This window comes from Monodelphis domestica, chromosome 3 (genome assembly GCF_027887165.1).
Source record: "Monodelphis domestica isolate mMonDom1 chromosome 3, mMonDom1.pri, whole genome shotgun sequence".
NCBI classification, from domain to species: Eukaryota; Metazoa; Chordata; class Mammalia; order Didelphimorphia; family Didelphidae; genus Monodelphis; species Monodelphis domestica.
The window spans coordinates 431,063,030-431,080,078 of record NC_077229.1 but is presented as its reverse complement, the minus strand read 5'-3'; the positions used below and the strand labels follow the sequence as shown (position 1 = coordinate 431,080,078).

Sequence of the window (17,049 nt, the reverse complement as noted above, 5' to 3'; positions counted from 1 at the left end):
TTACCATATGATTTATAAACAAATTTATATTCAAAAATAGAATTGTTTTTGGCCATTAAACCTCTCTGAATGACAAGTCAGATATTTGATGACTAAGGCACCTTTGGCTTTCTTTAGTTTCCATATTATGGCAAATGACTTCCACTGGCTAAACTTTTGTATAAAGTTGTTATTATTAGTGTTTATTATTTTTGTTTCCCTTTTTCATTATCAATTACTTATTTAAATAATTCAGAATTTATTTGTTTTGATTGTAAACTATATCTTCTCTCATTATTATTCTTTCTTCTAGCTATTTACTAATTCTGAATTTTGCTCTAAAAAATTGGCAAGCAAATTCCAGAATGATATCCATCAATAATAGCTATTTTTCTGTCTATAAAAAGATAATCAACTTAATTTTCATGATGTCATTTGTTGCTTGCCATTTCTAGTGCTCCCCAATTTTTAGGAGAAAACTCTGTTTATTATGTAAAGGTATGAAGCTTCCGTGTAGTCCATGACTTTTTTTTACATGTCGATAAAATTTTTAACAATTGTTTTTGGACATTCTACAATCCATATTCTTTCTTTGTCTTTTATCCCTCCCTTATCTTCTAGATGTTAGGTAATATGATATATGTATTATCATACAATACATGTTTTCATGTTCATCACATTGTGAAAGAAGACATATATCACACTAGAGAAAAATGCATGAAAGAAATGAAATGAAGAATGACATGCTTTCTATGACAGTGGATAGCCATTTTTGTTATGAGTATCTTGGGGTTCTCCAGGACACTTGCATTTCTGATAATAGTTAATTCATTCACAGTTGATCATAGTATATTATTGCTGTTACTGCATACAATATTCTCCTGGTTCTGCTTACTTCACTTTGTATCATTTCATATATCTTCCCAGGTATTTTTGTAATTGTCTTGTATATCATACCTTACAGTACAATAGTGTCTCGTTACAATCATTAGAGTAGTCTGTATATCTTTGACTATTCCTTTTTGATGTATTCCTCATCATCCTCTCTTTTCCCCACTTCTGCATAGAAGTCACCAAGTATCAAAGTTAATAGTAATTTAATTTGTACAGACTTATTACATTCTTAGAATACTCTGCAACTGATGGTGGTATATAAGTGGTAACTATTTTCATAGCAATATTTTTTGCAATTGCTTATTATAAGTACTACTACAATATGAGATGACCACTGGGCTAATAGTAGAAGTATTTCCATTTTGATTGGATTTGGCTCTATTGTCTAATCATTTAATAAGACAATGGCCATAATGACTCATCAAAGTTAGAACTTTATTCAGGTTTTCCTAGATTAGCATGTTCCTTTATAAATATAAGGCTCCCAATGTTGTTAAGTACCAGTGAATGAATATCTCTTTCCTGTCCTTCTCTGAAGCAACATGTCTTTTCTTTTCTGCCCCTACCAATTTTATTTAAGAGTAATCTACTATCTCATTAAAGCATTGCTAATAACAAATTTCTTTTTTACTTCAGTGTTTCAACTGTTACCCATTCATCAAACGATTCTATTAGTTTTCATTCTCTAGTGATGAAATGACAAATGAATTCAATATACATTTGTTAAAAGTAACATTGTGCTAGATGCTGAAGTTATAAAGATGAAAAGATGAGAAATATTCTCCAGGAGTTTATAAGGTAATAAAGGAAAATGTAGCTTATGCAAAAATAAATATGCTACAAGTTAGAATGTGGTAGAGGCAAAGAGTTAGACATACAGAGTCATTTTCATTTTCATGCTATATGAACATTACAACTTGATAAGAACTGCTTGAGTTTACAATTTATTAGCATAAACTTTTAAAAATTAAAGATCACATTGGAATGAAAGAAATATTTCATTCTCAAATACTAGACTTCTGATTTTTATTAGCTATGTTGGGTGACTATTCCTAAAGAACTATATGCTAAAGGACTCATTTTTCACAGTCCTGTCATGACTCATCATGACCCATTTGGAATTTTCTTGTTAAGGATACTGGAATGGTTTACCATTTCTTTTTCTAGCTCATTTTACAGATGAGGAAATTGAGGCAAATAGAGTGAAGTGCTTTGCCCAAGATCACAGAGCTAGTAAGTGTCTGAGGCTGGGAACACAGGTCTTCCTGACTCCAGGTCCAGGACTTTATCCAATGTATCATCTAGTTACCCCACAAACAATTATTGGCCTTCCCTTATTTGGGAAATGTCCTAGCCATTAAACATACCCTGCCTCATTATAGCTGAGATGGTTGTTGACTTCTAGGCACAGAGTATCAATGCCAGGAGGTTTCTTTGCTGGTGAGTATGCATGACAAAGGCATTAATAGGTGCTTGTTCCACAGGAAAAAAAATGACATTGATTCCTTTATCTTATCTTTTCTTCTTGATTAAATCTATTTACATGCTAAACCAAAGAAAATCTTGGGAAGGTCTAAACCTAAATTAGAAAACTGTCTGGTAATAGTAAGCTTCACTCTTTGGTCAAACATAGGGGCTCAAAAGAAAAGACTTTAATCTAACCTTGGGTATATTAGCTTTGCCTAAAGAGTTGTCATCCTACCATTATCTGGGAAAGGTTCTAGGCACTAAATACTAGCACACTGGAACTGGGATGGCTGATAGCTATTGAATATTGTAGTGACATTTTCCCTGGCTAAATACAACACTCAAGTAGGGGGACTTTGCTGCAAACAGATAAGTACATATAATAAAGGCAAGAATGTGTGATAGATGAGTAGAGAACAATGACTATGCAGTCTTAAGCTTATCTTTTATTCTGACTCAAATTCATGTTTATAGAAAACCAGAAAGGATCTTTATATTGATTCCCAAATTAGTTTTCTGTAAGCTTTTCTGTAAGTAAACAGTAAGCTTTGATTCTCTCCCCCACTCCCCTCCAAAGAAGGCAGGAAAAAAAGGACTCTAGTAGATGATGTAAAATGGAAATGAACTAAAATCTTTCTTTGGCAATAATATATGATTAGGAGTAATCATAGTAATACAGTAGTGCTGAGAGGTGATGCAGTACTATGAAACCTTCCAGGCAAATGTCCCAATTTCAAAGGGATGGAAAAGGTGAATGAATGTTCAAGCTAGTTTAAACTAGTGAGTTTGTAAATGTTTCCAAGGAACAGTCCTGGTTTCATTGACCTAAAGTCAGATTCTGGCACAGGTGCTAGTTCTCTTTTTTGAATCACCCAGGAAGACATGCCATGTTCCCCAGACCTCTTCTCCCTTAAACTTCTTACTAAATTTCTCTAATCTCAGAACTACAATTCTGGGCACCAAACCTTTAGGAACTTTTTGGCACCTGAGTCAGCTTAAATTACATATTAATAACCTTTTCCTAGTAGCCTTTTCCTAGGACTGTTTACTAGTACTTTCTCCTTTTCTTTTTGTTCCCTAGGTTCCAAAATAATAACTCCATGTTCAAGACCACATGAGAGCATTTTGAAAAGAAAACAAAATCTCTCTCTCTCTCTCTCTCTCTCTCTCTCTCTCTCTCTCTCTCTCTCTCTCTCTCTCTCATCCTTACTATCTCCATTTATCATGTCACTCTAAGTATATATATATATAACAAAGGGAGAAAGGGAGATCAGCCCTGACTAAAGTTAATTATAAATATATATAAAAGAAACAAACCTATTAGGTACCTTTAAACTTACCTAAGTCATCCAATACTAAAATTCCCCAGACTAGCAGGAATGATAATTGACCCTAACCATTTCAAGACAGGTATATATTTTTTCCTGAACACATTTGATCTCTTGTAATCCCTCTTGTCATACATAGATATATTATAATCCCTCTATATTAAAATACTATGACTTCCTTCTATGAACCAATGACTGTCTAGCTCAATTTCATCTCTCCATTTCTTCCATCATAAGCTAGTTACTCTTCAGCAATTATTAGGAAGCCTTTTGATAATTTAGTGAGATTGTGTTGCTTCATCCATTTAACTAATTTAGAGATTACTTAGCTAACTAGATATTTAGTCTCAACCCTCTCCATCAAGTAACAAATGCATAGATTATTTCAAATCTTTCAAGATTAGAATATCTACTGAATGCACAAATCACTTCTAAATTTAATAGAACCATTTTCTTAAGAGATTGATTTTGATTCCTAGAAAGATTCTAGAACATAGTGATTGCTTTGAGACAGCATGGATTTGTTGCAAATCAACTTTATTCCCTATTCTTTGTTGGTATTAGATTAGATGATATATCTGGATTTCAACAAATTTGAGAGTCTCTCATGGGAGTCACAAAATTATATAAGTCTCTCATGAGAGTCTTTTAAACAAGGTGAATGGATGAGAATTAAGTAAGACAACAATTTATTTCATCCAGAGATGGTTGAATAACAAATGGTAATTAATGGTTTGATGTGAACTTGGAGAGAGGTCTCTAGTGGATTGTTGCAAAGCTCTATCCTTGGTCCTATTGTGTTCAACATTTCTACCAATGATTTGAACAAAGGCACTGAGGATAAAATCATCTAATTTTCAGTCAATAAAAAGTTAGACAGAAAAACTAAACTGTAGTTAATATGAAAAGACTTTGAAGGGTGTATCATAATGAAAACTCTGAATTTGTGTAATAGTTCAATTAAGAAACATGTAATAATAAACTAAATTAATGAGAGTATGAGTGGCCAAGGTAAAAGAGTGACTCTAATCAGATTACATTGAGAGTACTACATTCAGTTTTAGATGTTACATTTTTAGAAGATAGGTTAGGAAATAGAAAATGCTCAGGGGAGAAGGATGAAGATGGAGAGGGGATCAGAAACCACACTAAGGGAGAATCAGTTGAAAGAGTTAGTGTTATTTAGCATACTGAAGAGGAGAAAAATATCAACTATGTTTGTAGGGCCTGATTGGTATCTTTAAATATTTAAAAATCAATCATGAAAGAAGGATTATACTTGATTTCCCTGGTCCTATGAGATAAAACTAGGAGAAAGGGCTAAAAATCATATATATATATATATATATATATATATATATATATATACATATATATACACACACATATATATCATACCATATCATATACTTATGTATGATATTTATGTCATACATATTAATTATATATATACATATGTGTATATATATATATATATATATATAAAATCTTGAGGGATGAGAGTAATACTAGGTTGGAGTTTGATGGCTGTCAATAGCACAAAGTGGAAAAGGATTCAACCACAGAGCATAAAGTTGAATTGATTTGTCAAATGTTTGAAAGCAAAGAAGTGTATCCAGTGCAGAAGTGATAATTTAGGGAAAAAACTGAAAGGTGGAGGGAGTGGGGGTCATGGTGAGAGAAAAAAGTTAGAGGTTTTAAGGCACAGGGAAAGATGGAATTATTTTTAAAATTATAATTAGATCAAAGCATTTTATGCACATAAAATTGTTTAATTGTGAATTATAGTAATATCAATGGAATATTAATTTTTGGGTTTAGCTTAGGTGGAATAAAGGAATAGGTAATGGAGACTAAATAAATTGAGAGAAGTTAGGGTACTTTCCCAACATCAAGACAATTGATGAAGGTCCTGGGAGTTGGAATGGAGGAAAACACTGTGAAATAGTTAGTGAATTCACTGAGGAAAGGAAAAGAATTTCCGGGGTGGGGAGGGGGGTGTAGATGGATTGTGGCACTAAGATCTAGATAGGGGGGATAAACTTGGATACAATGAACCTTAAAGGAGACTGCTGATTGATGGTACAGAGGGAGGCTGGAGGTATTAGTGCTTTATGAAATCAATTTTGGCAACTGAATGGAGGTTGGATTATAGTGGGTAGAGATTTGAAGAGTGGAAAAGGCCCTTAGAATTCATTCAATGTAATGTTTCCATTTTTGCTTTGAAGCATTCTTTATCATTCTGAACTTGACAAACTCTCCCAAACAGGAACATTTGAATATCTGAAGAACAGAAAAAGAAGATTGCACACAAAGCTGCAAATCTATGTTTACAAATATATGAATGCACATATATATATATGTATATATATATACACATATACATACATACAAATATTTCAGCATATTACTTTCAAAACTTTTCTGATTATCTGACATTATCAATGGTGGTCAGGGGAGTCTGTATGCCCTTACTCTTTATTCCATAGAACTAACATCTCTACATGCATATGCTCACATTTATACATGTAGTAGAGACTAGAGCTTCATTAATTTAGAGCTGTAATTGGTAACCATCAAGTCTTTATTAAGTACCAATTATATGCCAGACACTGTACTAAGTAAGGGGTTACAAATACAAAGAATGAAATAGTTTCTAATCTCAGGGACTTTAAATATTAAGGTACCTTAGTTATTACTTAGTCCAGCATTTGTTTTATAGATGACCAAGACAGGGTAAGCAATGTACCCAAAGTAAAATAGATAGAAAGCAATGGAAATGGAATTTGAAGCCCAAGTCCTTAGGTAGCCAAGAGAAGAAATGGAAGTAGGAAACCTGCAAAATCAGAAGCTGTATAAATAATGGGGAAAAACGCAGACTGGTGTTCTGCATAGGCAAAATTGGTAGTCTTCTACTCCGAAAGTACAATATAAAGTATTATATCTAGAAATGTAACATGATATTAAGTGGCACCATATGGTTGGGGGTGTGAACAAAAAAAGAAAGGAATGTCAATGCTTAGAAGTATACATTTTCTTATCCTTTAGAAGGTCAAATAAGTAAAAATCCTAACTGTATAAAATCATTAGAGATGCAAGAACATTTGATGTTAAAGGTAACTTTGATAGAATTCTCACATATTTATAAAAAATCCAGAACAGATCTAGAAGAAAAAGTACTAAAGACTGTTATGAAACTAAATTTTGGTTTGAAAGATTCCTTAACACTTAATTCAGTTTTAATTTCTGTTGTTCATTCAATAATCATCTTTCTGGTCCCTTCAGTAATCATTAAAAGTTCTTTCCAAAAGATTTGATGAATTCTATTCAATTCCATTCAATCTGATATAACTCAACAAACACTTATTAAGTGCAATGATAAGAAAGGCACTGTGGAGGGTAGTTGTCATAGCCCTGGACCACAAGTCTAGAAGACTTGGGTTTGAATTCTGCTTTAGACCCTGGGCAAATCATTCAACTTCTGCCAGTAAAATGTCAGGCCTACCAAAAACACCTAAGTCATAGAATTGTTGTGAGGATCAAATGAGATAATACAGGTAAAGTGCTTGGCATATCCTAAAATGTTGTATTTTTATAGGTATTATGTTATTATATGTAATTATATATTATAGGCATTATACATATACTTACCATATGTATCATATGTATTATATCTATATAATTATCTGTATATGTTAATATAATATATTATAAATATTATATATATAATTTTATAGATAATATAAGGTAAGGTATTATTAGAGACCTATATTCCAGGCACTTGACATCTAAATTCATTAGGTTTCTCTATCGATGCAGGTTGGCTCCTTCTCTGCAGCTTATAGTTAGAGAATTTCTTAGTTCACTGGCCAGTTGAGTATGCTTGAGGTAGAGGTTGAACTCATGTCAGGCTGGCTCTGAGACCACTATGTCATGCTCTCATACTGTTAATAGGGATAACAAGACAAAAAAAAAGTTCTTCTCTTTAAGAATAGGGGAAAGAAAAATGAAATAGAAGTAAATATTGCATATGTATCAATCAGTCAACATTTATTAAATACCTAGTATGTACCAAGCACTGTGCTAACTGCTAAGAATACAAAAGAGGCAAAAGATGGCCCCTGTCCTCAAGGAGCTCAGTCTAATGGGGGTGAGGGTGGAGAGGCAACAAGCAAACAAATATGTGCAAACAAGTTATATGGAGGATAAGTAGAAAAGAATTAACAGAGGGAAGACACTAGAATTACTGGGTATTTTTTGGAAAGGTGTCCTATAAATTATAGGATTTTACATGGGACTTAAAGGAAGTCAAAGAGGTACTATGCAGTGCAAAGGAGGGAGAGCATTCCTAAAGGAGAGCCTCTATTTTTATACACAGGGTAGAGAAGACAGCCAGAAAGAATGCCTGGATCTGAGAGGTAGAGTGTCTTGTTTGAGGGACATCGTTATTATATGGGTTTGTAAGTAAAATGAAGGAAGACTGAAAAGGTAGGAGGCAGCTAAGTTATGAAGAACTTTGAATGCCAACAGAGTATTTGGTATTGATCCTAGAAGTAATAGGAAGCTGCTGGAGTTTAGATTCCTGAGTTAGGAAAATCATGGAGTGTCTGAAAGGAGGATGGACTGGGGCAGGGAGAGACTTGCAGGCTATTGCAATACTCTAAGTGTAAGGTGATGAGGACCAGTACTAGAGTGGTGGCAGGGTTAGAGGAAACAAGGGAAGAATTCTAGAGATATTGTAAAGGTAAAAGCAACAAGCCTTGACAAGAAATTGGATATGGGAGGTGAGAGATAGTGAAGATTCCAGGATGATTCCTAGGGGGACTGGGAGGATGGTCTTACCCTTTAAAAAATAGAAAATGTAAAAGTGGAGAAAGGTTTAGAAGAAAAGACAAATTCTGTTTGGGACATGTTTAGTTTAGTTATCCAATATGATATGTCTGAAAAGCCTTTGGAGATGTGAGATTAGATATCAGTGGACCAGTGAATAGTTGAGGCAGGATAGTTTGATTTGAGTATTGTTAGCAAAGAGATTGTCATTAAATCTATTGGATCTAAAGAGAACACTAAATGAAATAGTATAGGGGGAAAAGAGAAGAGGATCCAGGAGAGAAGGCTGAGGGACATCTACATTTAAAGGTCATGATCTGGATTAGGATGGAGCAAACAAGACACTTAGAAGGAACAGTGAGGCAGAATGAGTACCAGGAGAATAAGATGTATATGTGTATATATATATATGTACAATTTTAAAATGTATATAGACATATACCTTTTATTGTACAAAATATTTTCTACAAAGCAGAGAGTAGGGTGTTTGGTGTTGGTCCTATAGAAAGAAGTTGGATTTGGAGTCAGAGGTTTCAGATTTAGAGTCTGTTACCTAGGGGAAAGGAGCATACACTAGGTACCAGGCACTGTGCTAAGCACTTAATAAATATTTTCTCACTTGACAGCTACCAGAGTGGCCTTGTGCAAGCTACTAACTCCTAGGTCAGTTTTCTCATCTTCAAAATGAGCAGGTCAGTCTAAATGACTTCCAAGTTCCCATTTCCATCTGTTGCCCCTCCCTTCAAAGAGGGACATTCTTCTGGAGAGAGATCAAAACGAGATTACTCAGGTAAAGTGCTTTGTAAACCTTAAAGCACTTTATGCAGGCTAGGTATTATATTACTATTATTTTGAATAGCAAACTCGTTTAATGAATCAACAAAGATTTATTAAAACCTTACCCTGTGTCAGACACTGCTACATAGAAAAAAGGGTAAACGAATTTACATTCGAATGAGGGAGCCAGCATATAAATATATACAGTGTCCCTAAAATCAGCATAATTTTAAGCTTTAAATAAAACTTGATATTACACGTATATAGCTTGCAACTTATATACCAAGGTATTTAAATTTAATATTAATAAATACAAAGGTATTTAAATGTAATACCTAGTATTATTTAAATCTTTGGTATTTAAATTTATAGGTAAGAAAGCTGAAAATAGCGTTGACTTTTGGGAAACTGTATACAGAGTATGCACAGAAACTCTGTATCGGAGTATATACAGAAAGTAAATACAAGGTAACCTTACAGGGTCACAGCAAAAAGGTAGCACTTGAGCAGGAATTGCCCTCAGGCAATGGAAACAGAATGGGTGAGGCCATTCGAAGAAGCTCCAAAGCCTAAAAAGTACGAGAATCACTACTCCCTCCTCAAAAAAAAAAAAAAAGTAAAAATAGAGGCTCTCTTTCGGGAAGTCCCTCAGTTAGCAGGGCAGACGGGGAGGGAATCTGTTTCTGGTCTTCGGTACTCCTAAGTGAAGGACAGACAACTCTGCCCCGCAGCCCTCTCCCCCCACCCCCAAGCTGAATCCTTCTTTTCCAGCTTCAGCCACAAAGTTCTGGATTCTCAGGGTTTGTAGCTCCGCCCCCCACTCTTGGGGCACCCAAGGTGACCCCCCCTCCACTTAAGAAAGCACAAGTTGGGGGAGTGTGCGAATGCAAGTTTTGGGAGGGGCAAGTGAGGGAGAGCTTGAAAATGATTCTTTTGCTAAAATCTGTGGAATAATTTACCTACTGATTTCCTTTAAAAAAAAAATCCACCCCCAACCTTCTCTCCAGATCCAGCACTTGGAAAAAATAGAAAAAAAAAATAACTAAAAGGAGGGAGAGGAGGGCAAAGATAGCAGGAGGACAAGCCGCTAGCGGCCACAGGCTCCCGCTCCCCTCCCGGCCCCGCCCACATAGCCCCTCCCGCCCTCCCTCCTCCGGAGCTCCATGGGCCGCCCGCCCCCCTCCTTTCCAAGAGGAGGCGGAGACAGGCTCCCCGACGCCATTTTGGGTGCCCGTCTAGCCCCAATGTTTACCACTCTATGGCTCTTCTCCTCCTCCCCTCCCCTCCCCAGTCATTGTCTGTAAGAGCAGCGGCGGGCGGCAGCAGCAGCAGCGCTTTTCTCTTTATAAGCCCCGCAGTGCCCGGATGTGAATGGATTACAATGTATCTTTCAGGGAAACCTATTATTATCAATGTGACTCCACGGGGGAGTCAATGGTGATGATGATGGTGATGATGATGATGATGATGAGAAATCTCTAAACTTGGAACAAGTTTAAGACTTTAGAGGAGACGAAGAAAAAAACCAACCAACAAGATTTGTTTGAGGAAAATTATTAACTATTCTGTTTACATATTTTTAAAAGGACAATAAGCAAAAGGGAGAAAAAAAGTTGGTGAATTTTTCATTTTTTTCTTTTCTTTTTTGGTGTGTGTGTGTGATGTTTTCTTGAAGTTATTTTATGGTGGAAAATGCAAAAATCAGAGCCAGGTGCATGATCTTGTGATCTGTGGAATATCCCTGGAGCAGGACTGAGTACCAGTTAAAAAGTACTTTTGGGGGATACACATGTGAGATAATAAGCACTTGCAGAAGATTTTCTCTTTTTCAAAAGTCTCTTTCCTTGGAATATTGTGAGAATATTTGTGGCCATTTAAGGTAAAGTTACAATTTGCTGTCAGAGTAAACTGTCTTTTAATTTTATTTATTGTTTTAAAGAAATGTTGATCCTAATATGTTATTAAAGCAAAAGGAGCAACTTGGAAAGTGATAGCAATTTGAGAAAAAAAATGTGCCTGCATTATTTGTCTGTACTCGCACATGTAGAAATAACAGGGTGTGTTTAATGTGTGTACTTCCACACACGTTGAAGCGTATACTTTGCAGATTCTGCATAAAACACGCGTGTATAACGAAACTTGAAAAGTATAAAGCTTTATTTTAACCTGAAAAGTGACGCGAATATAGATTTTTGTAGTTTATAGGCCCAGTAGCAGTAAATGTTGAATCTAAACATATTTCTGGAGAAAGGGGATTGAGCAAGCCCTAGAAACTCGAGTGTAAAAAGCAAACAAAACAACAATCCACCCTAAATGCATACTTGCGAAGTTTGTGGCAATACTCTGTGTGACTTAAAAAAGGAGGGGGACAAACTATGTGCAGTTTACAGTTAGAGGAAGAAGCCAAATCAAGAAGACAACATCCCCCCTCCCCCCAATTGAGCTATTTTATGTATGGAAAAGAAAAATGTTCCTCTTGGCAAAGTCTTTTTGCATCACGTGTATTTGTAGCCTAGTATAAACTTGCCTTGCCCTGTGTCTGAGAGCGAGAGAAAGAAAGAACTGAAGAAATTGAAACTATAATAAATTAAAAAGTGCCTCTTAGGGAAGAAATCGGCAATGATTGAACTCTTGGTGGTTCAGATTCTGAGTGTTTGAAGGAGAATGAGGTGCCTGATGGATTTCCGTTTGTATTTTTTGAGAGGGGGTGTCGGGGGAGAGGGCAAGAGAGATGTTTTGATTTTTTTTTTCAAGAAAGGCAACCCAAAACCAATCTAGCCAAACCGACCTGGAGAGAAATGCGTCCCTTCTCTTCAACACCCCCACCCACCCACCCCCCTTTGCTGAACTTGCAATTCTGTCTGTCTTTGCGTGTTTCCCCCATACACACCTCCCCTCCCCTCCCTAAAGGAGAAGAGAGTTGGTGTTAAGAGTCAGGGATCTTTGCTGGGTGTCTCTGGATCTTGTAGTAGTAGTGGTTGGTAGTGGTGAAGGAGGAGGAAAGGAGGAGGAGAGGAGGAGGAGGAGAGGAGGAGGAGGAGGAGGAGGAGGAGGAGGAGGAGGTGGTGGTGGTGGTAGTGGTAGTGGTAGTGGTGGTAGTGGTAGTGTGTTTTGTGAATGCAGTGATTAGAAATGAAACCCGTCTCGGTGCTGTTATTGGAAGGGGAGCCCCATCTCTCTCTCGGGCGGTAGGTACCGGAGCTGGCATTTCTGGTGGATCTGTGGCTGATGGTGTGATGGTATAGCTAGCGGAAGGAGCTCAAAGCTAAGATCTCGAGGCTCGGCCAGGAGCTGTTGGAGGGGGTGGCTGGAGCCTTCCTTACACGCGGCTTTTTTCCTCTTTCCTTGGGGCTGCGATTTCATTTCTGCTCCATAGAGACAACCCCCCCCTCCCGGTTTCCCCTCCCTCTTCTCCCCCCCCCCCCCATCCACCCTCCCTCGGCGTTGCCCACTTTAAAGGAACTGATGACTTTGCTATGGGCCTTTTGAAAAAAAAATCACCCTGTACTCCACACATTAGGGTTCTGCGTAATTACCGAACCCGATCCCACCACCCTCTATTCTGCCACCTTCCCCCTCTCCCCATCGGAAGTGTTTTTACTCAGAAGATTCGCATCTTTTAATTTCTTCATAGCTACTTTAAAAGGAGGGGAGGGGTGTGTGGGTGCGTGTGTGTGTGTGTGTGTGTATGTGTGTGAGTGGGGCGAGGGGGGAGGGGGAGGGGGGAAAGTTGAGACCGGATCGTTGCTGAGTAGTTTCTCTTTTCTCTGAGATCCATTCATTCTTTGCTGTACCTCCTGTTGCATAAATGATGCGCTGAGAGCGGCTTTTTTTTTTTTTTGGTTTGGTTTGGTTTTAGAGTGGATGTTACCAGTTTTGATCGTCTCTTTTGGAAATACAATATATTTCTTCTTCTTTTATTTTTTTGCTACTGCTGCCCCTTCCATCTTAAAAATATTCTCCCCACTTCTCTTCCCTCCCCTTCCACTTCAATTACACCCCTCCTCCTTCCCCACCCCACCCCCCCAGTCTCCAAAAATCCGATTGTGTTTCCTCTAAGGATCGGGACTGGGTTCTGATTGCGGTTATTTCCATGTTTCTAGGTTTGTGTGATTTTGCTAAAATGCATCACCAACAGCGAATGGCTGCCTTAGGGACGGACAAAGAGCTGAGTGATTTACTGGATTTCAGTGCGGTAAGAAAGAACGGTGGAAACTAACTACAGCTGTAAAACAAAACAAAACAAAACAAAACACTTCTAGCTAAAAACAAATAAACTGATCTAAAGTACACGAGTAATTTTTAATCGGCTAAGCCCATGCTAAATTCGAATGCCTTTATGGACAAGTCTCTTCTTGGATGTTATGAAATATATAGGCATTTCCCCCTCATTTTTTGGAGTTTAATTAGATACCTTGGAAGTCCCCCCACCCCAGAAAATTACAGTTCAAAGGGAAAAAGAAAACACCCTTAAGTAAACCCAAAGGTTGAACATATCAGAACACTGAAAGTACTTGTACTTTCTCACTACTCATTGTTTCAACAACATTTTTTTTAATAGATAAGAGGAGGAGCCAATTGTCTCAGTTTTATTTTAAAATGATACCTTGGATCAGAAATACATTCTGTCCTCCACATGAAATCTCTTCTTAGAATTCTAAAAGCTACATATATTTGTTTATATATATGTATGTATATATATGTACTTACATGTAAATAAGCACTTGTATATATCCTTTTGGATTCTATGCACTTAATTTGTAAATTTAATAATTCTTAAACCAGTTTGACTAGAAAATGAACACTTGGGAAGTTTAACAGCCTTTGCTGTCCCTCTCATCTACCTCATTATCCTCTTGCCCATGTCCAACCCAAAACTTGTCAGGAATATTTATTTCTTTTTAATGGTTGATGAGTTTGGTGGTAAGATGCATTTGCAAAACAAAACCCAAATAATAATCCACAACATGCACCATCCAAAACCGCCTTGTAAACGGGGTTGCTTCAATGCTGCTGCTGCTGCTGCTGGTGCTGCTGCTGCTGCTGGTGCTGGTGTTGCTCCTGCTGCTGCTGCTGCTGCTGCTGCTGCTGACTTTTCTTTGGAGAAATGGCTTTCGGAAGTTTGGCCAGGAAACATAGCCTGAGGCAGCTTTTCAGCCCCCTCTTAGCTTGTTGCACTTTTCCCATTTGTTCCTTTGCTTTTTGCAGGCTCTGACTCAGGGAAGGTGCGTATTATCCACTAGAAACGTCGAAGGAGAGGGAAACCAATTAGGTCGAAATAAATGTTGGGGGGAGAGAGAGAGAAGGGAGAGAGAGAAAGGAGAGAGGGAGGAGAGAGAGAGAGAGAGAGAGAGAGAGAGAGAGAGAGAGAGAGAGAGAGAGAGAGAGAGAGAGAGAGAGAGAGAGAGAGAAGAGAGAAGAGAGAGACTTGCTTTAAATTGCTCTCATGTTAGAGACGAAATGAGAATATAGTGCAGGTGGCAGTTTGCATTCATTTTTTATTTGGGTTCACATATGACAGACAAATTCTATGCGAGATTGAAATGGACGTTGCCACCTTCATGGCCAAGGTTTTAAACTTAAAACAAGCAACTTTCTTCTTCTTTGTCAAAATACTAGTTTCATGGGAGGCTTGTTGTCCCTAACCTGAATCTTGATAACATTTTGGGGAATGTGGTTTTTCAAAATGTTAATAATATTGTCTAAGAATCTACCGAGTCTAATTGAAAAGAAAAGAGTGGTGTGTGAGTGTGTGTGTGTGTGGGGGTAAGAGTCTGGATTAGTAATATTGTGCCAGTTTTAGTTTTGAGTTGAATGGTGATAGTGTTGTGTTAAATAAGCTCTTTACATAAGCTTTGACTTATTTGTTAAGAATGTGAAGGAACTTTTGACTAGCTGTGAACACACACACAAAAAATGCCCTTTTTTCTAGCAGTAATGTTTCTTTGTTTCTTTTAGATGTTTTCACCTCCTGTGAGCAGTGGGAAAAATGGACCAACTTCTTTGGCAAGTGGACATTTTACTGGCTCAAGTATGTAAATTCTTTTTCTTACTATGTAGTTAAAATGTTATTAGTTGTGCATTACCTTATAATATATGTTTATATATGTGGTTCTCTTAATATATTTTGAAATGCAGTCATTCAAGTATTATCAATTGCCTGAATTATTTTGAAGTCCAATATTTGGATGGCACACAAAAATTCTTTGGGTTTTTTGGAAGTTTAATTTTTTCATTCCTCTTTGGCAAGAAAATTATCTCAAAATTCCATCACTTCGCTAAAATATGAATATGTAATCAAACATATAAAGATCATTCCTTTTTAAGGAGTATTGTTATTGTGGAGGATAATTTAATGTTCCTTTGTAGTTATAAACAGGATTTTTAAGAAATCTGTTAGTAACTTCAGGGTTAAATGAACCCTTTTAAAGAGAGGAGCACTTTATATCCTGCATATGGAATCTCTTATTAAATTGAGAGGTTGAACATGAATATTTTTAAATGTACTTTTATATATTCTCTCTTCTCCTCTCTTCCTACTTGTCCATCAAATTTTTGTATAGTTGTAAATTTGAATCAACTTCTGAATTTCACAATTAAGAGATCTCTGTTTGGTATTAAAAAAAAAAATTCCACAGCGGTATTCACAAAGGAATCTCTGTATGATGACTTTTTGACAATTGAGTTTTAAATATGGGGATATTTAACTGTCTGGGTGTACCTAAGATTATACCATGCCTTTGAAGATATTTAATATGTATTCACTAAGTTTCGTTTTAGAAGGATTCTTACTTTGTTACATGCTGTCCTGAAACCCAGGCAGAAAAATGCATCTACAATTGTTAAAACAGCTGTAATGTTTTAAATAGTGTTGGCTGTTGTACATAAGAGTACATATGCATATGAATGTAAACATGTAGTACTATTCTCAATCAAATGGGTAAATGTTGACATCTTTTAACTCTAAGATGCCAGTGGAAATATCCATTAGTTATTGAGTATGAATTATTACTGTTATTATCGTTTGGTACTGGAGCAATGAAAGAAACTTGTTCACTTATATGTTTTGCATTCTTTGTACAATCTTACAGAATTCATTAGTTTTTTAAAAACTGTTTATTTTGAAACAAGATAAGCATTTTGTTTTGTTACTAAGTCTAGAGGAAAGAGTTTTGCACATGGTCTACATTTTTCTCTTTTAAACATGAGATAATTCTTTTGGTTACCACAGTTTAATTTTATGTTTTATTGATATATTACTTAAAAGTTTAAAAGTATTAGACAAATGTTTATAGCATGAGATCATGAGTACTGTTGTATTTTCTGGTTAGTGACTTCTGAGGATTTATTTCTTTGATAACCTTTCAATTTGTTATGGTAATATTTCCCAACTCACATTTTGTGACTTGTATCTACTATACAGTTTTTTGATGTGAAATTATATTAGTAGAAATAGTATACTATCTCTGTTAGACAAATCAATTTTTCATGTTCAGACACAAGCAATACAAAAATAACTAACTCTTTTTTGACAGTAATTTTCTTAAAGTATATCTTTAGGCTTAAGGTTTTTGGTTATAATTTAAACCTTTAAGTAGATTATGCTAGAAATATGCAATGATACACAATTTTGCAAATCAGCTCTTCACTACCTTTAAACCTGAGACATTTGGAAATGACTTAGGTACATCACTTTAAACAAGCTTTAATCAATTAAGGTAAGTTAGCAACTTGAAGTTTGTGGCACAGGGATGAATATGATTCTACTCCTAGT

General features: G+C 36.3%; 1 protein-coding gene across 10 annotated transcripts in view; it reads left to right on the top strand.

The window, feature by feature from the left end:
* The first annotated feature begins 10,565 nt into the window (after positions 1-10,565).
* The window catches only part of TCF4 (transcription factor 4), a 438,336-nt gene continuing 431,852 nt past the window's right edge, over positions 10,566-17,049 (top strand). For 2 of the 10 annotated variants that reach the window (XM_007487544.2, XM_001366657.3), the window contains exons 1-3: positions 10,566-11,154; positions 13,379-13,470; positions 15,234-15,306. In XM_007487544.2, the coding sequence (XP_007487606.1) occupies positions 13,399-13,470; positions 15,234-15,306 (145 nt within the window). In that variant the 5' untranslated portion in view covers positions 10,566-11,154; positions 13,379-13,398. Of the gene's footprint in view, positions 11,155-12,334; positions 12,464-13,378; positions 13,471-14,271; positions 14,501-14,650; positions 14,846-15,233; positions 15,307-17,049 lie in introns of those variants that run through there. The other 8 variants (XM_056824457.1, XM_007487546.2, XM_056824458.1 and 5 more) reach the window with 6 other exon arrangements.